The sequence below is a fragment of the Spermophilus citellus genome (assembly GCF_964194105.1).
Source record: "Spermophilus citellus genome assembly, chromosome: 1".
NCBI classification, from domain to species: domain Eukaryota; kingdom Metazoa; phylum Chordata; class Mammalia; order Rodentia; family Sciuridae; genus Spermophilus; species Spermophilus citellus.
In genome coordinates this window covers 45,424,122-45,448,637 of record NC_138182.1, presented here as the reverse complement: position 1 = coordinate 45,448,637, position 24,516 = coordinate 45,424,122, and the positions used below count along the sequence as shown (strand labels likewise).

The 24,516-nt window shown below is 37.4% G+C and overlaps 1 protein-coding gene across 4 annotated transcripts in view; it reads right to left on the bottom strand.

Moving 5' to 3' along the window:
* The window catches only part of EPSTI1 (epithelial stromal interaction 1), a 100,592-nt gene that overhangs the window by 36,944 nt on the left and 39,132 nt on the right, over nt 1-24,516 (bottom strand). For 2 of the 4 annotated variants that reach the window (XM_081308161.1, XM_081308164.1), the window contains exons 7-8: nt 6,475-6,568; nt 176-208 (exon numbers count right to left, since the gene is read on the bottom strand). In XM_081308161.1, the coding sequence (XP_081164287.1) occupies nt 176-208; nt 6,475-6,568 (127 nt within the window). The remainder of the gene's footprint in view (nt 1-175; nt 209-6,474; nt 6,569-24,516) is intronic. The other 2 variants (XM_081308162.1, XM_081308163.1) reach the window with 1 other exon arrangement.

Genomic DNA, 24,516 nt, shown 5'->3' with positions numbered 1-24,516 from the left:
TTAAACTTACTTCTTTGTTCTTATATCAGAATATGGGTCCTAGTTTTCGACTGAGAAATATAATGGTTATTAGACATAAAAGGTGTCATTTAAAAGGCCACAGAAACTAGGAAGTCACATGGTGCCTTTAGATATGGAGTGTTTAAAGTCACTTGCAGTCTTAATGCATGCTTACCCAGCTGTAATCTGTAGGCAGGGCAGGAAGTTTCTGTTCAAAAATAATAAGAGGGGGGAGAAAAAAACTTTTGATCTCTATTTTTCTTAGTTCTTAATACCAGAAATGTCTAAGTTACTGTATCAACAAAATTTTTCTAGCATTAAATATTCATTTAATATAATATTTATGCTCAACTTTTGTCATTCAACAAAGTACATTTTGCTCATCTTCCCCCAAAGCTATGCTGATGATACATTTATTCAATAAACAATATTTAAGTGTCTCATCTGCAAGCACCATATCAAGACACAATCCTGGGGCCTCAAGCAGTTAGAGCCTCATGTGGAAGTCAGACAAAGAGAGCAAGCATTTCAGTACTGTAATACTATACTGTCACAATACAGGAAAACATTTAATTAAACTAGATCAAGGACATCTTCTCCAAGTGGGTGAAACTAAGCTGTGTTTAAAAAAATAAGTAGGAATCAGACTAAGAATGGAAAATACCACCAAAGCAATAAATGGAAATTAGCACTGTAAGACTTTGCTAGGGAAAGAGAGAGAGCCAGCAAGAGAGCACTCGAGAGAGTTTGCTAGGGCTTCCAGAACAAAGTGCCACAGACTTGTATCTTAAAGATCAAAAATTTATTATCTCATGACTCTGGAGGATAGAAATAAAAAATCGAGGTCTCTTCAGGTTGATTGCTTCTATGAGGGAAGGATCTATCTATACCAGGCCTTTCTCCTTGACTTGTAGATGGCCATCTTTACCCTGTCTCTCCACATCATGTTCTTTTTATGCATGTTTCTAGGTCCAACTAGCTCCTTTTATAAGGATCCCTTTCATCCTCATTAGAATCTACCCTTATGGACTCATTTTAATTTAATTACCTCTATGAAGACCCGATCTCCAAATAAGGTCACATTCTGAGATGCTGGGGGTTAGCCCTCAAACATATAAACTGAGATGGGGGCACAAGGCAGCCCATGATAACTGTTACATTCTCAAGACGGAGTAAGCAGGGTTTTGTTCTTTTCTTCTCCCAGAAATTACCCTGAAGAGAGGAGAAAACGAACACAAACTCTATCTTCAAAACCCAAGAGACATCTGTATTCACAGGTGAAAATCTGTGAAGACACAGAAGATGAAGAGATAGTATAAAATCCAGGTGGTCTGGGATTTGAATTATCGGAATTCCATAAAGAGAAAATGAAAGTTAATAAATCGAAGAAAAAACACAAATCATCTAGAACTACTGATTAATTTCTAGATTGAAAATGAATTTTTAAAGAACCCCCAGACTAAGCTACATCATTACAGAATATCAGAAAAATAAATGGAGATATTAACATATTTTCAGGAGAAGCAGAGAGAAACCCTCATATAAGAACTAAAATTCAGCTGAACTTGGAGTTCTCATGAACCAACCTTTCCTTCTCCAAAACTAGAAGAGTAATGTCTTCAAAATTCTGAGGGAAAATTATTTCCAAATTGGAAGAGTTACCAGTTAAATTTCAAGCAAAATATAAGGGCTCAATAAAGATAATTTCAGATATGGAAGGACCTGAACATGTTTGCCTTCCATACATCTTCTCTGGGGAAGCTACTAAATAATATGTTCCACCAAAACAAAGAAATAAAGCAGGAAAATAAAAGAAATGAGGTCCAGAAATTGGAAGCTTCAAGATAAGAAAGCAATAAAAGAAATTCCCAGGGTGGCATCAAGGCAGTGATTCTCAACCTTGGCTGCACTTTAGAACCACCTGGGGAGCTTTTCAAAATCCTGAGACCTAGACCACAATATGGCAGGATCCCTGGGGGTAAGACCCAGGCAGCGGCAATTTTTAAAGCTCCCCAGGTTAGTCCACTGTGCAGACGAGACTGAGGACCATTATGTTCAGGGAAAGTCCCAGAATAATATCTGTGTAGCAGCACTATAGAAAAACCAATGCAGTTTAGAGGGGGTGGTAAGAGGAACCCAACTGGGAGGGGAGGGCAGAATTGACAAGCTATCTGGCATAAAATGAAAAATCTTACAGAAATTTCAATCGATTGAATAGTCACAAAAGCCAAAGACAGTCAGATATGCAAAGGAAACTAAGAAAATGTAAAAAATAAAGGAAAACGCTTAAAAAGTTAAAAAGAAAGAAAATGTAACCAGAATACACTAACTGGCCAGGTAGCAAGAAAAGGGAAATCATGAAATACTGAAAAATTACACTGGGAGAATGAGAAGAAAAAAATGAGTTAATAAAGTTTAAAATGGATCAGAGATAGCAATTTACATGTTCATAGACACTGAGCACCAAATAACAAAAGAAACAACTAGGAAAGTGAGGTGGGATAAATAATGCTACCTCCTAAAGATGTTCCCAGGCAAAAGGGATTCTGTAGAAATTAAAGATCTTGGGATGGGGAGATGGGCTTGGATTGTCCAGATGGACCCAGTGTAATCAATATGATCCTTATAACAGGAAGACAAAAAGTCAAAAGAGAGAAGATGACATAAAGCAGAAGCAGAGATTAGAGCACTGAAGCCATGGGACAAGAAGCCAAGGAATGCCTGACACCAAGAGAGGCAAGGAACAGTTCCCCAGAAGAAGCCACCAGCAGGTACTCTGCTAACCACTTGATTTTAGTTAGCACCCTAAGACTCATTCCAAATTTCTGGACCCCAGAAATTAAAGTGAATAAATTTATGTTGAATTAAATCACTAAGTTTGTGATAATTAGTTACACAGCAATAGGAAATACAAAGAGTCTGAAGTATTGGAGGAAAAGTAGAATTAAAGGGATGCAAGAGGGACATAGATATTTGAGTGTCATTTGCAATCTTGAAAGAAAGAATACATGACACATGAATTAAAATAACCAAATTGCATAGAGTGTTCAGGGCAGTATGAGAGCATGAGTACAGGACAGTCTCTGAAACACTAATGTGCACACAGATCACCCATAGATGGTGTTAAAAACGGAGGTTCTGAATCAGGGGTCTAGAGTGGGGCCTATGATTTGTTTGTATTTCCATAAGTTCTCAGGTGATGGCCATGTGACTGGTCTAAGGACCACATTTAGAAGAGCAAAGATCTAGACTAGAGGCCAGTCCTCCAGGCCCTAGAAGACTGAGGAGAAGCAGGTGGTGGTGGAGGGGGGAGATAGGGAGGGAAGGAATGAGAATATATCAATAAGCAGGTAGGTAATGAAGGAGGGAGAAAAGGAGAGGCAAGACAGGGACAAGAGGAGGGACAGAGAGTAGAAAGCAGATATATAAGCTAAGGCATTTTGATCTTATCCTTGAAGATATAGGGAGCCACTCAAAGATCTGGGGAAGTGAAACAAGAAGATACATTAAAAAAAAAAAAAAAGAAATGGCTATTCTTTGTAGAAGAAAAAGAAGATACAACCCAGGAATTGGAAACCATTTACTATGCAACTGGAAATATTCAGTGATGATGACTGAGGAAGGTATGACCTTCTGCCCCTCACACACACACAATACAGAGAACTCCATCAATACACATGTAAGTGAGCTCTGTAAATACCTGTGGTCTGAAGTCCTAAACTTGAAGGACTTTTTCATCAACATAACAATATAGTATTAATTAAACTCCCATCTGCCAATGTCAGATCCACATTTAAATAAAAAAAGAAGAATTTTTTTATTGTATTAATTTTTTAAATATATGATAGCAGAATGCATTATAATTCATACTATGCATATAGAGCACAATTTTTTTATATCTCTGGTTGTATACAAAGTATTTTCACACCAATTCATGTCTTTTTTTTTTTTAATTCTTTAAACAGAGATTTTATTTTTTTCTTTTTTTTTTATATTTTTATTTTTTATTGATTATTTAAAGCATTACATAGCTCATGATATATCATCTTTCATACATTAGATTCAAATTCTGTTTTGAACTCCCATTTTCACCCCAAATATAGATTGCAGAATCACATCTGTTACATATTCACATTTTTACATAATGCCATATTAGTGTCTGTTGTATTCTGCTACCTTTCCTAACCCCTACTATCCCCCCTCCCCTCCCCTCCCCTCCCATCTTCCCTCTCTATCTCCCCTGCTGTTGTTCAATTCCAATTCATGTCTTAAGAATAAAAATTTTCTCAGAAAAATTGTGTTAGGTAGTATAATTAAAATTAGCAAAAAGAAAAGCAAATCCTCCCAGCTACTCATATCCCATAGAGATGGGAATCACACATTTTCCACACTATACATTAACCACAGCTAAGGCAAACCCCAAGTGCCCTCTTTTAACAGAGAAGAAATGCTCTTCACAGAAGTGTAATGTACATATTTGATTTTCCTAAAGCATTAGAAATGGTTCCACAAAGCATTCTCAGAAGAATTCTATGCATATGGATTAGACAGAATGAGAAGAGTAAAATATGGGTAAAAAGTCAGCTAAATATATTGAACACCAAAAACTTATTAATAGTTTGGTGTCAAAATGAGAGCAGCTATTGCAAGCAGTTCATAAGGAACCATCCTGGGGCCAATCCTGCTCTATATTTTCTATTGATAGCTCTGAGGATTGTGTGACAAATGCACTAATCAATCCACAGAATATGCAGCTCTGGGAGCACTGCTAATGCTTTGGACGATAATATTAAAATTCAGGATGATCTTGTTAAATTGAAGAAATAAGCCAAGATCAATAGAGCAAGCTCACGCAGTTCTGCCAGGTGTTGCAAATCACAGGATTCAGAAGCTCTCAAACAGAAAGCAAGACCACCCTGGCAAACAAAACCCCAGCTGGTAGAGCCACCCAACTCCTGTCACCCTCCACTCCCTTTTAGCCACAAGGATATCCAGACAGATGATGAGGAGTGTCATCTTACACATGATTTAACCCCATTACCTACAGCTTCTCAATTCTTTCCCCAGATCCTGTAATGAGGGGACAGAAATGAGGGATTTCAATTGATATGACTCATGGAAGACCCACACTGGCAAATTTAGACTTTGAAACACCACATCAGAGGCAGTGGCAGGAGGAGGGGACATATAAAGCTTTGCAGGGAGGAGTACCATGAACTTTTTCTAAGAGTGTCATAATGTCTTCCTAACATTCTAAAACATGGTTTCTAATGAGAAAGGGATGGGGATGGGGGAAGATGAAGATCAAGTTTCTCTAACGACATAAGTTTTCCAGGTTTGGGGCAAGTCAAAGACTTTTTAAAACTTATATCCATCTTTTCTTTTCCAGGGACATCCTTAGTGACATTTATTTTATTAACCCTGATTAACTAGTCAATAACCAAGCCCTAGCTGCTTTCATCTTCTAAGCTCTCTTTCCTTTCATTTGCATCCCTTCACCTGCTGCCCTAGTTGACATCTTCATCACTCCTCACCCAGACTGGGGCAGAAGCCTTAGTGACTTCCTTCTCTCTCTATTCCTTTAGATCCACCCTCTACACAGTTATCAGCATGATGCAGTCAAAACTCTTAAATCTGACCTTGAGCCCTCCTGGTTTACAACATTTCTGTACTCACGGAATGAGGTGCAAGTCCTCTAATGTGGCATACAAACATCTTCAGGGGGTTTTCTACCAGGAACTCCATCAGCTTCTTGTGTGGGGGGTTTCTAAATGCCTCAATGTCTGGGTGGTGCTATTAATATTTTGTGCCCATGGGCCACGGATGCCCTTGAAAATCCATAGGATAAATTCTCCCACCCAAACTGCCACTGATACCCTAATTGAGCAAAGCCTCTTATGGCTCCTGATTGATTCTGCAGCCTTCTAGTTCCCTTCTCCTCTGCAGCTCCGCCTCTTCTTCCCCAACATGAGCCGTGCTTTTTTTCTTGCCTTCATACCTGTTTTTGCTTCTGTGTCTTAATTAACTCTGACACCTGGAGTGATTCTTGGCTTTACTAACTCACCTTTAAAACATCAGCTCAGGTGTCCCTTTACTAGGAAGTGTCCCTACACACACAGTCTGACACAAATGCTTCTTCCTGACCAAGCAATGGTGCTTTCTGACTGTTTTTCTCCTTCATTCTATTAGAGTGCTCTGTGCACACAGTAGACTTTATGTTGACATAAGAATTTGAGGGAAGGATGGGTGATGACTGGGCAAGGACAATGACTTTACAGATGACCATTGTGTAGGTAATAAATATCCGCATGATTTTGTAGCTCATTGAGCAGTTGAGGTCAAAGTTTCAGATCAGGCCATCTGCCTTTACTTCCAGAGTTCTATGCTGTCCCCGTCACTCAATGACCTTAACCACAGTCTCTATACAGTTCTTTGGAAGATGCCAAACAGCCCTCCACCTGATGTTCTACTTACCTGTGTAGAGAACTGCAGGTCACGAGGAGCAGTTTGACAGGCATTTCTGTTTGGCAACTCTGCGTCCAGTTTGCTCAAGAATGCAGCAGTTGTGCTACCAGAAACACAAACAGGTGTTAGTGCCTTCATAAAAATAGAGATCCTGTTGTTTATTGTGGCTTTAGATACTAACCTAGACTTTTATTGGGAGATGACTGAAAGTATCCCAGGGAGAACAAAAGGTTAGGTGGAGAGCAAGTTACAGTCTCCAATTAAAACAAGACTGCATTATTGAAGAACATTAGTTTGAAAATAGAAAACTAGGTTTGTGAAATGCGAACCTATGATTTCATTTTTCCCACTCTGTGTTACTGACATGGAGATGACACTCTCTCAGACTCCACAGTACAGGGCCTAATTTCCTATGTGAATGTTCTAAGTCAAACACCAGACTCCAGTATGGCACTGTGCAACATGAATCCCCTACAACACCTCATTTCACACCATTCTTACCTTAAGCCCTTCACCCACCAGGAGTCTTTCTCCAGTCCCCATCTTCCTCATGGCTTTGACTACCTACAGGATAGATGTACCCTCTAATTCAGCAGCTCTTTCCCATCTATTGAGATTCTGAAAGCAGAAATTAACCCTCTGTCTCCAGACACACACTCAGATGTGCATTTGAGTCAAGGCATGCAGAGAACTTCCATCCACAGAGGTTAAAAAGTGATGCTGATTCTGGTCTGCATTTCTGACATTTCCTTAGAGCTCTGAAAGGTTGACCTAGAAATTTCTTTAATGAGAAATTTCTTCTTCTTAATGAGAAGTTCTTTGTTTTTCCTTTAATCCAAGCCACCACCCCAATTTCTCCTCTCACCTAATGTCAGTCACAGACCATTGAAATTAGTTCCCATTCCTTTCTGTAATGATTGCTCCATTCTGTTTGGGTTATTTTCTACTCCCTTGTCCTTTTCCCATGTAATTTATGGGATTTTTTTAACCTCTTATTCCACATTTATAACCAAACACCTCATTGAGGCCTGATTTATATTGTGGCAGACTCCTGCAGCCTGCTCCCATCTCCTTCCTGATGTCCTGCTGTTTCTGTACTGCTAAGATCAGAGTCACCAAGTACTTAGGAAGTGGGCATGAAACACAAGGGGTTCAGTAAGAACCAATATCATCCAGTGCGGGGTGGGGGAATCAACAAGAGGAATTAGAAATTTTTTAAAAAGAGAGATACCAATATCCCCATTGAACAATTCCTTAGGTAGAACCTGGCATTTAAATCAGCTTAGCGGATTGCTGGAAAGAAGGATCTAAAAGTGAAACAAAACACAAACCCTGAGAAGTGTAAGACTTCCGCAGTTGAGACACACAAGCCTTCCATTTATCTAGGATTACTTATCTCACCCTGATTAAGACAAGGAGACTAATGAAGTCACACAGCCTGGAAGCCACCCCACTGTCTGGAGTTTTAGGAAGTCATCAGTCAAAAGTGTAAAAAGAAGAGTTGCCAGAAGTTTGGATGAGATTTTTGAATATTGTTAGTGGAGTGCAGACAGGGGAAAAAGTAGGGACAAAGAAACTCAGTGCTATGGAAGGAACTGCAGACCTCGTTGACTGACAGGGGCTCACTGTACGCTGCCCACTGCTTCTTTCCTGCTAATGCCAAGCACAAACTGGGTGGGTGCAGGGCCACCAGCCACACTGTCCCACCCAGACTGCAAGAGTAAAGCATGGTGACAGACCTGGGACTGACACAGAAATATAAATAGGGGACTAAGGAGGATGTGGATTATTTCCAAGCAATGAACAATACAAACAAGGAAAGCCTTGAGTTACTAAGCTAAGTGGTGTTTTTCTACTATTGGCACAGTGCCTGGTAGATAATAGAATTCCCATATACTAAACTGAATTGGGATCCCTGTAGGTAACTGTGGTCATCAGTTCTAAAAATAAAATAACCTTGTTGAAGAACAAACACAGGAAAATGGCCTTGAGGGAAGTCCAACTAGACTAAGAATCTAAACTCTGGGCACCCTGAGCCAGCTTTTCCTTGGTGTTCCTGCTATCTATTGCAGGTGGGTGGTCCTCTCATACTTTATCACTCTCCACAGAGCAACTGGTTAGACTGGTTTTGGAGATTTAGTTTACAGGTCCAACTTTGATCTTCAAGGATCCTTCCTGCTTGTTCTTGGGATGATTCCTATGGCTTATTCCTAAAGTTTCATCAGGATTGCTTCTCCTCAATATCTCACAGCTGCAGCAGGGATGCTAAACATTCACCAAAACTTACGTTCTCCTCTTATCCTGGTCATACTCCGTTACAGGATTTCCTAGCCTCCCTGACAGCAAAGATTGGCAATATACTTGAATCTTGTCCAATGAATGCGAGATGAGATAATGCACGCCATTTCCAGGACTGAAGTTTATTTTAAATTTCCCAGGTACATGCCTCCATACATTTTGGCCAAATGCTTGTATGAAAAAGGGTTAATTATACAGAGATTATACAGTGAAGTTGGTAGAGTTTCTGTCCATTTTTGTACCTAAGTACCTGATGGGAGGGAGCCTAATCTCAAACCTGTTCACTCATATCTTAAATGAGCAAGATAAAAACCACAGATAACACTCAAACACTATATATTTTGGGGCCTGTTTAAGACAGCAATTAGCCTATCCTGAAAATACAACATAAATAAATATGTAAAGAGAATAATTTCTCACTTCCAAAAGTACATAAGAAGACAAGAAGAGCTGAAGAAGAATAGGAAAAAGAATTTTCAAGGATTCCATTTGGCTTCTCAGTCATTTCAGAACTTTAGGATGAAAAGGGAATGCTGGGAAAGGGGGGGAGATTACTCATCCTTGAGATGTCTGTGTTTCATATCTAGGAACTACCTAGACCCAGAGTATAAAAATTAGCATTAATTTATCCTAAAATCACTAAAACTTTGTCTAGATTGAAGAAGATAGGTAGGGATTTGAGGAAATTCACTTTGAAAAAATTAGGGAAGGACAAGAAAATGGCTTGTTATATTGTAGTATGATGGAATATTTAAAATCTGTCAATGAAGAGTCATCAGTAACAAAATTTGACCCCCATAAAATGACAAAAAAAAAAAAAACTAGGAAAGGCCACAGAGAGTGAAGTTTACCTTTGAGGACTCCTTTGAATAGCCCAGAATTGCAAAAGACAATTTCTGTAAAGTTATTTGATTTGAGAATTAGAAAACTGGGATTTTCAATAGTCAAAAAAAAAAAAAAATGCTGGACCTAGAGTTGTAGTTCAGTGGTAGAACGCTCACCTAGGACATGTGAGGCACTGGGTTCAATCCTTAGCACCACATAAAAATAAATAACTGAAGGCATTGTGTCCATATACAATTAAAAAATAATGTGCTAAAAAAAAGAACAAAAATTAACATGGACACGTAGAAGTTGGTGAGTCAAGAGACTAATATCAGGGCTACAAGGTATTAAGCAACTTTCCCTACCTAGTTGCCCATATCTGCCAACTACAAATTATGACAGGATATATAAGGATATTCTCATCAAAATGTTAAATTACAATTATAAACAGTCATAATGGGGAAGGTACTCCTGTTGAAAAATAACTAACAAACATCTCTCCTGGTAGTTTTTATGTTGCTGGGGAGTAAATGGAGCAGTGCTACTTTCCCTCACCTTCTGTTAGCTTCCACACAAACTCAAATGACTACAGGGCTCAGACAAATGAGTGAGGGAAACAGGAGCTCAGACCTGGTGATAAATGACAATTGCCACTGAGGTCAATGATAGAGGCCAGAGAGTGTGTCGGGGATTTTGACAAAGTAGAGAGTGAGCTTCCACATAAAGGGATCAGCTACTTCTTAGCTCCAGACTGTTGTTGTCCATGGGAGCCCAGGCCAGCATGCCAGATGTTCCAGTTTTCACTGTCATAACAAAATGCTGAAATTTTTAATGTGAAATGATTTGGCAACTAATTAAAAAAAATTGGAACACTGAGGGCCAATGCTGTGTGATCAAATACAAACACACCAAAGAAAACATCTACTTGCTGGGTACAGTGGCACACATCTGTAATCCCAGCCACTCAGGAGGCTGAGGCAGGAGGATCAAGAATTCAAAGCCAGCCTCAGCAACAGTAAGGCTCTAAGCAACTCAGTGAGACCCTGTCTCTAAATAAAATATAAAATAGGGCTGGGGATATGGCTCAGTAGCCGAGTGCCCCCAAGTTCAATTCCCGGTACTAAAAAAAAGAAGAAAAAGAAAACATCTACTTGTCAGATGTGCCCCCAAAGTCCTCCTAATTCTGACAGGCTGATTTTGTTTCTGCCTGTTTGGGTTGGCACTGTTGACAATGCATTTTTAACTATATATGCTTTATGTTTATTTAAAAAGAAAGAATAAGCAAGGCTGAATTCTATTATTAAAGAAAGGGCAGAGAAATAGTGGCTTTGCAGTTTTATGTCCATCATCTAACAGTTGGAGAGAGAAGGGTATCAGACAATATTTCATATTTATGCCTCATACTAAGGTATAGCACTTCATTTACAGTTTACAACTCTACATCTTTCTGTTAATATAAGAAAAGCAAGTACTACACATAAGATGAAAAAAATGAACCATGAAAAATATTTATAGCCAAGGAAAAAATAATAAAAAGAGTAAATGTGCAAAATATATAAAGAATGTTAACAAATCAAATTACACAAAGACAAACAGCCCAATAGAAAATTGGGCAAAAAATAGAAACACACACTTCATATAGGAAAAATGATTAACAACAACAATTAGAAGAGTAACAGCTCAGGGCACATATAGTATTTATTATGTGTCGGGTCACACTAAAAAACTTTATATACATTCCTTCTATGACAACCTTGCAAGAATTCCATTGTCATCTCCAGTTCCTAGAAGTAACTTGCTCAAGGTCATACAGCTAGTAACTGTCAAAACGTGGGCTCAGACACAGGCAGCCTGGCTCCAGAGGCCATCGCGTGCAGCCACTGTGCCTGACTGCTTCTCATGAGCAATACCCATGAGAAAAGATGGTCAATCTCACTAATAATTGGGAATATGGAAATTAAAACAAGACACCATTACACATCTGCCAAATTGGCAAGAAAAAAATTAAAAAGTATGAAAACCTTGTCTCATACTACAGAGGGTGTTTGGCAGAACTGGTCCTCTTAGGAATTGCTGATAGAAGAGCAAATTGGTCTCACTGCTGTGGAGAGCAACTTGGCAATACCTGGTGGAGCTGAGTATGTGCACAAAGTCTAAATGTTTACACTAGAGAAACTCTGGCACAGGTAGATAAGGAGAATCGAGAAAGGACACGTAATGCAGCACTATTTGTAAGAGCCTCAGGGGAGAGAGAGAGAAAGAAGAAGATGGAGGGTAAAAAAGTGGGAGGAAGAAAAGGGAGGGAAGAAGGGAATGGGTTAATTTATATCATGAATCAATGTAGTTGTGTCTCAAAACAATTCTGTAAAGAAATAAAAACAATTGTGAAAATCATGATACAGTAATATTATAAAAACCCAGCAGTTGTGAATTCATACACAGATAGTAAAATTAGAAAAACTTGAATCGTGAGAAGGAAGAGGAAGAGCTTCTGACATCCAGGAATTGGTCTAGAGTTCAGTGTTATTACAAACTGACTGAACCCTGCAAAGTTAAGACTTGTTCTACTGTTGGACATAAATTCACACAAGGTCATCGTGCAATCCACTCATTACAAACATCCATCCCTCTAACAGGGCGAATAACTGCTACTTCTTACAACTTTACAACTTACAACTTTACCCTCATTCTAGTCTGTTCTCTCTATAAATGAAATTTATCAAGATACCTAATCATAAAATTGTCTCCACTGTCTGATAGCATTCAATCTAATCCAAGGCACCCCCAGTTTCCTTAGGCCCTTTCCAAAATTACCCAACCAAAGCCCAATCCTATAATAGGTTCTAACACTTTCTTACTGAGATAACCCACTGTTCCCTATGGTATGCATTTACTTTGCTGTGACAATAAACCCAACTTGTTCAATTACAGGTGTGTCCCTGGTGTTTTTGGCTGAAGGCCACTGACAATTCCAGGATAGTGGTTACTGCTATGGAAAAGAGGAGGAAGAAAGGGTAAGGGGAAAGGATAAAACTTAACAGTCTCTAATGTTCAATTTCTTTTTAAAATTAAGTAAATAAAAGTAGAATCTTAATAATGTGCCCTTGGTGGTTGATACATATTTCCTGTATATTTGAAATATTTCTCAAAGAGAAAAAGCACACACACTTGGGTGGTGTTTACTAGGGCAACACTTGGCAGATGCCATAATTGTCTCCAAAATGCCAATAAGAAGACCTGTGTGGTGCTGGCTACAGGAGCCTCGTTGATGGTGCTTCTGAGAAATTACTGGACTCAAGTCTTTGACTTTGTAGCCTGTCTAGAGTGGAATCTGGGAATCTGTTTTTTAAAAGCACCCCTGGTGATCTTAAGAACTACTATAGTAATACAGATGGATATTTAATATGCATAATTATCTTAGGTCCACATGATTCAGACCTATGAATAATTCATGTTATATAACACATTTGGAAACAAAATCTCAGTGTGTCTTAGGAACTGTCTATGCAAGCGCTATCTAGCCCTGCATTCTACCCACACTTTGCAATAGCTTCACAAACTTGAACTTTGCCACCATGAGGTTCAGGAGAGTTAGCAGTCACTCTTATATTCCCACATGTATGTATTCAACACAGACAACAGGTATTTCCAAAGCCTCTGCTATGGTCTTAGTACTATGGGTTATAAGGCAATCTGAAGAGGTATTATTTTGCCTGAGTCAGTTTCATATAACTGAGTGTGAACACAAGACATTCACATACTTATAAGCACACATGGAGCCTAGGGAAGTAAGAGGGTGGGAGAAAATCTACTGGCAAATGCACAATTCTCTACTTAAGAGATCACAAAAATAAGACATATAAAACAAAACATAAATGTGAGTAGTAACTCTGGGAGAACTAGAATTTGCACTTACTCATAGTAACCAAACTATCTCATATACTTTAAACAATACTTTCTCCTGGTTTAACTGGTCTTTAAAGCTTTAAATCATTAACCACAAAAGTGATATGTGAATATTATATGAAAATAGGATGTTATGGGTCAGGCTATATGGGCAATGACCAAATCGACTCCATTTAACCCTGAGACTCTACGAGTAAGAAATACTTCTCCCATGAGAAAGTCTTGCCTCTGTACCCATCAGTAGTTGCTTAGCATAGCATGTTTGGCAACACAAAATGGCAATTCTTATCAATGTAAAAGTATTCTCCTTTTGGTTCCCATTTTTCTTGGACAATGCACCCTGTCAGAGATTGATTGTGTAGATGTTAGTCACCATTCTTTAACTTGTACTCAACTAGGGACATTTTGGCCTACTCCCTGCTTATGATTTTAGATCTCATGACATTTGTTTATGGTTTTGAATCATAGCAACAGCCACTTACAATTTTGGACTATAATATGTATGTTTTTGGACAATATGGTTTTGGACTATAATGTACTCAAACCCTAGGAGGGGGTTGAAGGATATACACTTGCAGCCTACCCCTTTGCCCTCCAGCTGGTGAATTTAGAATGCTGGTTGGTGAATCAAGTTTCCATCTCCTGCTTTAAGATCAACTTGGTGATTTATTGCAATCTCACCTTAACAAGGAAAAGTTTAAATAACAAAAAACAAAAGTCCTGCTTAATACTCCTCTCAACCTTACCCTTTTCCCCAAAATTCAACATCATGAGTTGTCTCATATGAATCCTCCTGGACTATTTTCCATTTAGTGGTAAATATCTGCTTAGGATGATAACCGATGAATAGAAGTTTACTTCACAGAGGGTAATTAGGATAAACAGACCACCAGCTCTTCTCTAAATGTGTTTTTCTGCTTCTTGGACACACAGTTAGACTATATTTCCCAGCTCCCATGAAATTAGATGTGGCTATATATCTGAGTTCTGGACAATGAAATGTAAGCAAGGTCCAGTCCTGAAGTGACACACATCAATAATTTCCCACCTGACCCAGTACTCTTTCCTTCTCCTATTTGATGGTAGCACTCCAAAACAGCTTGGAAGGCCCCTGACTTCATGCTGGAGACTGAGCGTCCTAATGCCAAGTGACAAAACCTGCTGACTCCTACACTGGCCCAGACACTCAACAAGAAAGACACATACATTCTCATCCTTTGAAATTTGTGTGTCCATTTTTCATCCCATAGATTTTCCTATCCTAAATAGATTTTTCCCCCTTAAGAGGGACACTATAAAATTTTGTTTTAAATATTGACTTATTTTCATTTAACATTCTTCAAATTTCCTTCTATATTAATGCTGATATGTCTAACTTCACTCTTTTGGTCTCTGAGTAGCATGCTACAATATAGACATTACATAATGCATTTAGCAGTCTTACTGATAGATATTTATGTTGTTCCACTGAATATCCTGCTATATCTCTCTTGTACATATAAATATATTTTTCTAGAATATTTACCTAGAAATAGAATTAATTTCTAGTATAAGTTTCTATAAGTGAATATGCGTGCTTGAATCTTAATTTTGCCAAACTGCTCTATGCAAATTTACAGTCTGAACAAAAATTAATTGCATGAAAGTGGCAATGTAGAACCATGGCTTACCGCTCCTAAGTACTAATTCCATTCTGTCTCACGCATTCTATTTATCTCAGTCACCTCCAAGTGCTTCATTCCTTAATCATTGCTATAGTTTGTACATTAAATGTTCTGCAAGATCCATGTGTTAAAGGATCGGTACACAGGGTGACACGATTGGGAGGTGGTGATATGATACTTCAAGAGGTGGTGATATGATACTTCAAGACTACTGTGAGATCATTGGCGGTTTTCTCTTAAAGGAGATTGTGGGATCCCAGTCTTTTCCCTTTCTTCTTTTGCCTCCTGGCTATAAGGTGAGCAGTTTTGTACTGCCACACACTCCTGCAGTGATGTGCTAATTTGACATGAGCCCAAAGCAATGGACACATTAATCATGGACTGGAACCTCTAAAACTATGAACTAAAATAAACCTTTTATCTTTATAAGATGATCATCTCAGGTATTTTGTTATAATGATGGAAGATGACTAATACACCCATCATCCATCATTAATCAATCCCATACTGCCCAACATACCTACCATTTAAGCCCCCACCCCTCCATTTAGCCTCCCTAGCTTTTCGATATGCAATAAATTTTTTATCTTTAACCAAGAACCAATCCTTTATATCTTTAATCTCATGTCAAAAAGTCTCCCTCTAATACAATATCACTATTAGGCACACATCAAGGTAAGATCCACTTATGGATGATGAAATCAGTGCGCAAAAGTTGGAGGACAACAGAATATTAGCATAATTTTAAAATATCTTTCCCAAGAGATATACCAGTTATAAAGGGGGAAAACAGCCCCTTTACCAAATGACCACAATATCCAAATGCTCACTGGTGATGTCATGTACCCTCTTATATGATTCACTGAGAATATATGGCATCATTTCTGTAGTATTTTTATTAAAAGAACCTCAATCTAATCATGAGAAAATATTAGGCAAATAAAAATTGGGGGATATTGTAAGTGACTACCAGTACCCACTGAAAGTGTTAAGTTTATAAAAAGAAAAAGAAAAAATGAGGTACTAACAGATAGGAGGGAATTAAGGAATCATGATGAGTAGATGTTTTATGTGGTCTTAAATTGGATCCTGAAATTGAAAGTGGGCACTGGAGGGAAACTGATGAAATGTCAATAATGTCTACAAGTTTAGTTAATAGTATTGTACCAATGTTAATTTCCTGGTTTTGATAATTGTACTATGATTGCATGAGAAACTAACAATAGCTAGATGAAGGTTTTACTGAAAAGTATACTATTTTTGTATCTTTTCTCTAAATTCACATTACTTAATTTTTTCTAAATCTGCATAAAACTTTTCTGCATTACTTAAAACCTGACTATCTCTTGAGAAAGTACTTCTTTCTGAGCCACCTAAATGAGGCATTTTATTTCTCATGTGCATATTCCTCAGTGCCTGAAGGATGGAGCAGGCATCTTCTTTACTTCCTACACTACTTCCAGAGCATTACTTCTCCACCATTTGCAAAAATTCCATTTCTGTAGAGCTCTTGATATCAGATTACATCATCCTCTTTCCATTGTCACCATTCAGCCTTCTGGTCAACCAGCTCTCATTTGTTCAAGACTTTGGACTTCCTCCCTATGTTGACTATTTTCATCAACAGAGGTGTCCTGTATACTTTCCCCACCTCTCATCATCACTGGACCTATTTTTTGACTTCTCATCTCAGTAGCTTTTTACCATTTGATTTCAGCTACACTCCTAGGGTCATACCCTAGACATCACTGCCATTGATAAATGCACACTCTCTAAACTACCAGATGAAAGATCCCACTCTTGTATACAACTATCACTCCATGTTCTTTCAAACGCTTTCATACAACAATTTTCCAATTTCTTTGGAATTTCCAAACCATTGCTTTCACCTCTTTCTCACCATTATCTCTGATCTATCTTTACTTCCTGTACAGCTTAGATACTACAGTCCATTAAAAAAAAAAATCTTCGCTTACAAATACCTTTAACTTTCTTCCTCCTCTCTCTTTCCTTCATGTTTGTCTGAAAAAAAGATATATCAGATTCAGATAAAATCTGCCTTTTCTGGTCTATACCAGAGCAGGTGAATCAAACTTGGGAAAATATAACAGGTGTTTTGGAGATAGAAAGCATGAAGTAAGACAGAGTGATAGGGTAGACTAGCTTCACAGGAAATTCATGAATTTTAGCTTTATTCAGTAATTCTACTCAATTTCATTCATTCATCTTCTTCCACATTTTATCTGTTTTCCCTCAAACATTGCTCTCACATGAAAAATCTCTTCATACATTTTTAAGAACACAAAAACTCCTTCATTGTTTTAGTCAGATATTTTGCCTCTGTGAATAAAAGATCCAACCAGAACAATTTTAGGGAAGGAAAAGTTTATTAGAGGGCTCACAATTTCAGAAGTCCCAGTCCATAGAAGCACGGCTCCATTCCTCAAGGCTCAAGGTGAGGCAGGATATCATGGCAGAAGAGTGTGGCAAAAAGAAATAGCTCCCATAATGATGAGAAGCAGAGAAAGATTCCACTATCCCCATACAAAATATATACCCCATGGCCACACCCCCAATTAACCACTTCCTCCAGCCACACCCCACCTGCCTCCAGCCACCACTCAGATAATCCCGTCAAGGATTGATTCACTGATTAGGTTAAGGCTATGACCCAATAATTTCTCCTCCAAACCTTCTTGCATTGTCTCACATGTGAGTTTGGTGGGAACACCACATCTAAACCATAACATTCAACTTCCCCAACACCAAATCTTCAATTCCATACATCTGCATCTTTTCTCCTTTAAACAAATCATTTTAGGCTGGAGAAGTATATTAGTGGTAGACCCACTTGCTCTGAATGAAGCCCTGGGTTCAATCCCCAGAACAGGAAGAAAAAATTTTAAGTACTTCCTCAATTATACTAGAAATAGTCTTTTTAATCATTGATTAATCCACTGGTTATACATGTATGTTGAGGAACCTACCCATATATGCCTTCTCAAGGACTTTATTTCTTCTGTCATACCCTTTTCATCCAGTCTCTCCTCTGCTGTACTGGATTTTTTTCTGTCTTTACACAAACATGACTCTCCCTTGATCCCTCAACTTTATCCTGTTATGTCTCATTTCACTGCTCTCCTTCTCAAATAACTCAAGAGCTGATAAATGACATCACTATTTCCAAATCTCTATTTATTCTCAAGTCCAATCCAATCAGGCTGCATCCCCCCCCCCATCATACCCAAATCAATCCTGTCAGGATCACAGATGACTTCCTTTAGCCATCTCCACTGGGCTTCTTCTCATTCAACCTTTCTGTCTTGATTTCTGGGACATCACACTTGTTGACTTACCCTGCCTCTCAATGTTCTTTCACCTCCACTTAAATTCTAAAAGATAGAATTCCTCCATATTTAATCCTGGGCAACTCCTCAAATCTATAATTTAAATGATTTTATCTATTTACATGCTAATAATTTTAAAATTTTTATCTCACACACATACTTGCTTGCAAAGACCAAATTTTTATGTACAATTTCCCATTTGTTGTCTCTCAGATATCTCCAATTTATCACATTTAAAGTTAAACTTTTGAGAAAAAAAATAATTTAACAAATTAATAAATAAAAAATAAAATTAAACTTTTGATACTTTTCTACCCAAACTTTGGTCCTCTCCTAACAGTTCCCATCTTGGTGCTTGGCATCACTATATATTCAGTAGATCAAGTCAGCTGGGAACCATCCTTATTTCCTCCTCCTTCCTCATCCCTCAAACCAACATGTTCTATTGATTTTTCCATACAATATGCATATTTTTTCTCTGACTTGACATCACCCAAATCAACCTTTAACTGGACCATGTCAGTAACATCTTCAATAGTCTTTCCATTTCTACTCTTGCTTCCTCAAATCTACTCTCAACACAGCAATCAGAGTAGTCACTTCCTCAAAATGAAAAATATATATATATAAGAAGCTTCTTATGCTTCTCCTCTGTGACTGGAATAAAATCCAGATTCTATGCAACAGCCTGCGTGATCTGCCTTTTCTGTCTGGCTGCTGCCCCTCTTGTCAACCTCATGATTTCTTCTCCTTTATTTACATTAACCCAAATACACCAGCATCCTTTCAGATTATTGAAATACTACATGCTGATCCTTGAGTCAAGAACTTTCTTCCTTGGCTCTCAGCATAGCTGGGTTCTTCTTGTCATTTTAGTTCAATGCAATTTTATCTATAAATTAGGTATTTCCTCTCATACTAAAGATACTTTCCCTTCCCAATCTATTCATTCTTAATCTTTTTATCCTACCTTTACCACTATGTTCCTGTCAGAATTATTAGAGTCTGTTGTCCAACATAGTTTTTTGTCACCTTAACATCTGAATTTCCATATTTGGTCCTGGAGCCACATTTGCTCTATTCATATTATATACTCAGAATCTACATAGTGCCTGAGACACACTGAGTGCTCATTATTCAATTAATAAATAAAAGCAGCTTTCCTCATGCTAGGTAGTCTCAATACATTGATTTCTTGCCTGTGTAATAAATTGCATTTATGTTCCTCTGAATATTTTCATCGATTCATATTTGTGCCGTTTTAACTTCTTGTTCAAGTATTTTGCCAATTTTTCTAGATTTGTCTTTTTCTTATTATTTGGTAAAGAGTTATTTGTGAAATTGAGTCATTATTCATTATGTCTGAGGCAAATATTTTCTCTTGGATTATCACTTATTGGTAAATTTCTTTTCTCTGTGTCTTCCATCATAAATCTGAAAATATTTCATGTACTTAAGTCCATTTTCTGAGATTTGTGTATTGCTTACAAAGGAGTTGCTATCCTAAAATTATAAGATCATTCCTCATCACATTCTAATTATGTTGATTCAATACAATTTTCCAAATTGTCCATCCTGTTAACATTGAGTTGAAAAGTCCTAAGTGCTAAGTTCCCAAATAATAATGGATCTACTTATAGACTGTAACATTCATTAAACCTATTTAAATATTGGTTATAATGGCAAAAATGCTTTGTTATACCTACCACAGCTTTAAAGGTTTTATTCTTTCATATCAAAGAAATTTAAATTTTGGTTTCAAATTTTTTCCTGCTAGTCTTTTAAATGGGTATCTAAATTGTTTAAGTGGATAGACTTTAAAATGTCTTATTGCTTAATTTCTAATTTTATTTCATTTTTCTCAGGGACTGTGACTTTCTAGAATTCAGGGGGATTTAGGGGAATTTACTGACAGTATTTGAGGCTTTGTCATGGTCACTGTTATGGTAATTAAGTTGGTATGAAGTATATTTTTTTCATATACTGGGTACAATATTTCATAACTATGTCTATATAATCATGCAGAGTCATTATTTTTCAGTTCCTTTAATCCTTATGTCATTTTTTGATTCACTTGATCTGTTCATTTCTATTGAGAATTAACTAAATAAAAGAAAAAAATTGGCAAATGCATAGTGTACACTGGAGACTTGACAGTTTTTGTCTAATTTTTGTCCTATATATTTCAAATCTATGTTGGTAAAGACTTATGATTCATATTGTCTTTTGAATTATGCATTTTATCTTAATAAAATACACTTTATCTTTCTGAATGCTTTTCACCTTGAATTAAATTTACCTTGTATTAATATTGCTACATCTGCTCTATTTTATTAGAATTTATATATATATTTTTTCCAATGCCTTTGTTTTTAATTCTCATTTTATAAATATGTTTTGTGATACCATACTTATTTGCTTGTTTTTAATACAGTGTAAGAGCTTGTCTTTTAGTAAGGAAACCTAGCTTACATACCTTAATTGTAAGTGTTAATTTGTTGAATTTAATGTTTTGCTTTCTTCTTATATTTTATTATAAAAATTTCACTTTGGGCTGGGGATGTGGTTCAAGCGGAAGCACGCTTGTCTGGCATGTGTGGGGCGCTGGGTTCGATCCTCAGCACCACTTAAAAATAAAATAAAGATGTTGTGTCCACCAAAAACTAAAAAATAAAAAAATATTTAAAAATTCTCTCTCTCAAAAAAAAATTTCACTTCATGTCTTTTGTTATAATGATCAAATTTGCATGTTATTTTTCTCATGTTTTATGTAATATATCCTATTATTACATATAGTTAACATATAATTAAACATATTACAATATAATTATTTTTCTATTAATATTTAGAATTTACAAGCCTTCTTCATGCAACCAAGGAAGAATACTATTGAGAATTAGCTAATGAATGTAGTTCATAACCTTCTCTCTTCTTTGTGGCTCTTCTAGTTTCAACATTCTCCATGATTTTAACATGACCCTGTTGATTCTTATTTTAAAGAAGGAAAACTAATCACATTTTTTTTAAATAAATATCACTATCTTTTTTGTTCAAAATAGTTCTGGCATCTTGTGTCTTCCTAAATCTTGGGTTACCTGTTAGGCTACAGTTTGTTCTCTGTTAACTTTTTTTTTTTTTCAATAAGGCTTATAGAACCACATAGGAGCAATAAAGTTGGCTGTGCGGGTGGCTTAACTCTGAGATGGGACCACACACTCACCCAGGTGTGACAGTTTATCAGGAGCACTTTCTGGCCCCAGGGCTGCCTTAGTGAATCTCATGTCTCAAAAAGAGATTGTCACAGTATATGCTTTGGGGCAAAGGCCAAAGTCACCTCTTTTCTTTACTTCTTCCTTTGCTGTCCTGGGAGTTTACTAGGTTCAGCATCTCTCTCTGAGTGCTATGCTCAGTCTCTTATGTGAACTGTATCAGTCAGTCTTAGGAATTAGCAGCTACTACTCCCCACACCATGCTACATATGAGGAAAAAGGCTCCAAGAGGTTTAAAAAAGTTCTTCAACTAATAAGGAAAAAAGTGTTTGAACCCAGACAGTCTAGCCCCAGATCCCCTGCCCTTCCAAGAGGAAACTTTCAATGGTACTAAGTTCCTGTGACAAGATAATTAGAACAAAATATTGTACAAATAAGATACTGGTCAACTTTCATCTCTTATTAGTTATAATTACATGCTGAGAAAGATGAGAACTGATCTGGCACTCATGGCTCTTATTAAAAGTGAGCAATGACACATGACATCAACCTCAGAAGAGGTCACTATGTGACTGATGAATTATGACAAAAGAAAGACCACTCTATAACATGTCTGAATGTGGAAAAGCATACGAACCTTCTGCAACCCACAATGGTGACCAAATAGCCCCAAATGCTGGCTACTGGGAGTGACTACTGCTGCTTTATCAATGACAGCAGAAGTCTCACTTCAGTATTCCCCCCTTTTAAATAAAGATTGATTTTAAGATACATAGCCATATAATGATCCCTATTTGCAGATAACATCCAACCAAGGGCAAAGCTCTGCTTCCTTAAACCCTCCCCCAAGCCACCTGACCCAGATCCATAGCTTTAAATCCCCTCTGACCTCTTCCTAAGGTGCTCCATGTTTCCCCAAAGTGTGGCCCAGGAATTTGGAATTTATTTAAGAGGCAACAGGAATAGTAAATAATCAAGTATTTTGGAACAAGGGAATGACATGACCAAACTGTGTTTTAGAGTATTAGACCTGAATAAAAACATGAGGTGATGAAGAGAAGAGACTGATGACAAAGATAGCAACCATTGCAGTAGGTTTGACCAGGAAACACAGAGACACAGACCACAATTCCAAGTGGCATGTGACAAATGCCAATACAAGGGTGGTGCCAGAGGGAATGAAATGAGTTAACATTAACATTAGAATATCTGCAAGAAGAATTGATAGTGGGTAGAAATTTTGATATGATCTTAACAGGCAACCTTATTTAACATTCAATAGTTAGGGATTTCCTTGGACCAAATTTCTCATAAGCTGTTCAGCCTCATTCTGAACAAAATAGATATGGGATTTTTATATCTATAAGTTTGCTTCATTAGCATAAGCTACAAAGTTATGAATAGGATGACTTTCTGTTCACCTTGCTTAAATTATGAAAGTCAAGGTTGGATTTAAGCTTACCATATGGATAAGGGAGCAATTTAGCTCTTAAGTGTCTTCCAGAAGTTCCCACGAAGGGCATTAGAAGTTTTGTGAGCATATTAGAAAGCAAACTTGGGGCCAAAGTGTGCATATTCAGCAGACCTGTCTGGATTCTCCGCTCTAAGAAACTAAAATAGATGAAGACGTGCCTCTGAGGAACTAAGCACACAATTATTCAAGTGAAAGTAAAAGAGATAGATGGTTCTGATGGCAGAAAACGTCCCAACATTACATTCCATGGGCTGGAGGGGGCGGGGGGATTGGCAGTTCAGAAATATGAAGTTCCTGTTTAGGAATGGGCTTGATTCCAAGAGTTTTCCCAACTAAGGTTTTAAGAACTGAGTCCCTTATCTCCCAGAAACAATGCTGGAAACTGTACTCGGGAGAAGTTATGAAAGCCCATCCATCCTCCAGGAAGATTAATAGTGATACTAACCCAGGGTTGAGACTGGGCAGAGGACCACATTTCTATGTGATGAATAAAGAGGAAATAGACTTATTTCCTCAGCCTCTCTTTTTGCTTAATGTACACAAAATTTAGATTTTGGTGGGGAAAAAAACAGAAGTCAACTTTGCCAGTCTTTCTCTCTGAGTTGACCTACCCTCTCCAGTAGTTCTCACCACAGGTACCCCTGTTGACAGTGCTCCTCACCCCCAACTTATGCTTGGTTACTGACCTTCAAAATATAACACACCCCTAAATTATCTATTTTCCCCAATTCCCCAAATCTCAGGACCTGATTTGACTGCATCACTTACTATCTCTGACTTTGGAAATATCTGATTACCCAAACCTCCCCCTGTAACATAGGGATGATACATGTCTAATGGGGTTGATCTGAAAATTAAATGAAAAAAAAAGTCTACATGATTACTGCTGAGCTTGATATTCTGCATGTTCTCAGTTATATAGCAGCTTTTTTATTACTTGGATTTAAAAGAGCCAAATACTTTGTACTTTTAACTTAGATAAATGTAGAATCTATTATGTTAAATGGTTATTAGATATGAACTACAATTTTAAATGCTTAAAACAGTCAAACCTGATTCCTCCAGAAAATTCTTTAAAGAATACCATTTTCCCTAACACTTGTATGTAAATTGCATCTATACAATCTTACATCCTACCGGAGCCCCATCACTCAAAATCCAAACACATCTAACAAGAATCCAAAAGCACACAATCAGAAAGATGACCACACCCCTACAAGCAAATTGCCATTTAAAAATTTAAATGCTTGGATTTATTTTACTCAATATTTTAAATAACCTGGATCACATCTTCTCTTTGATATTAAAAAAAAGAAGTTTATCAACTA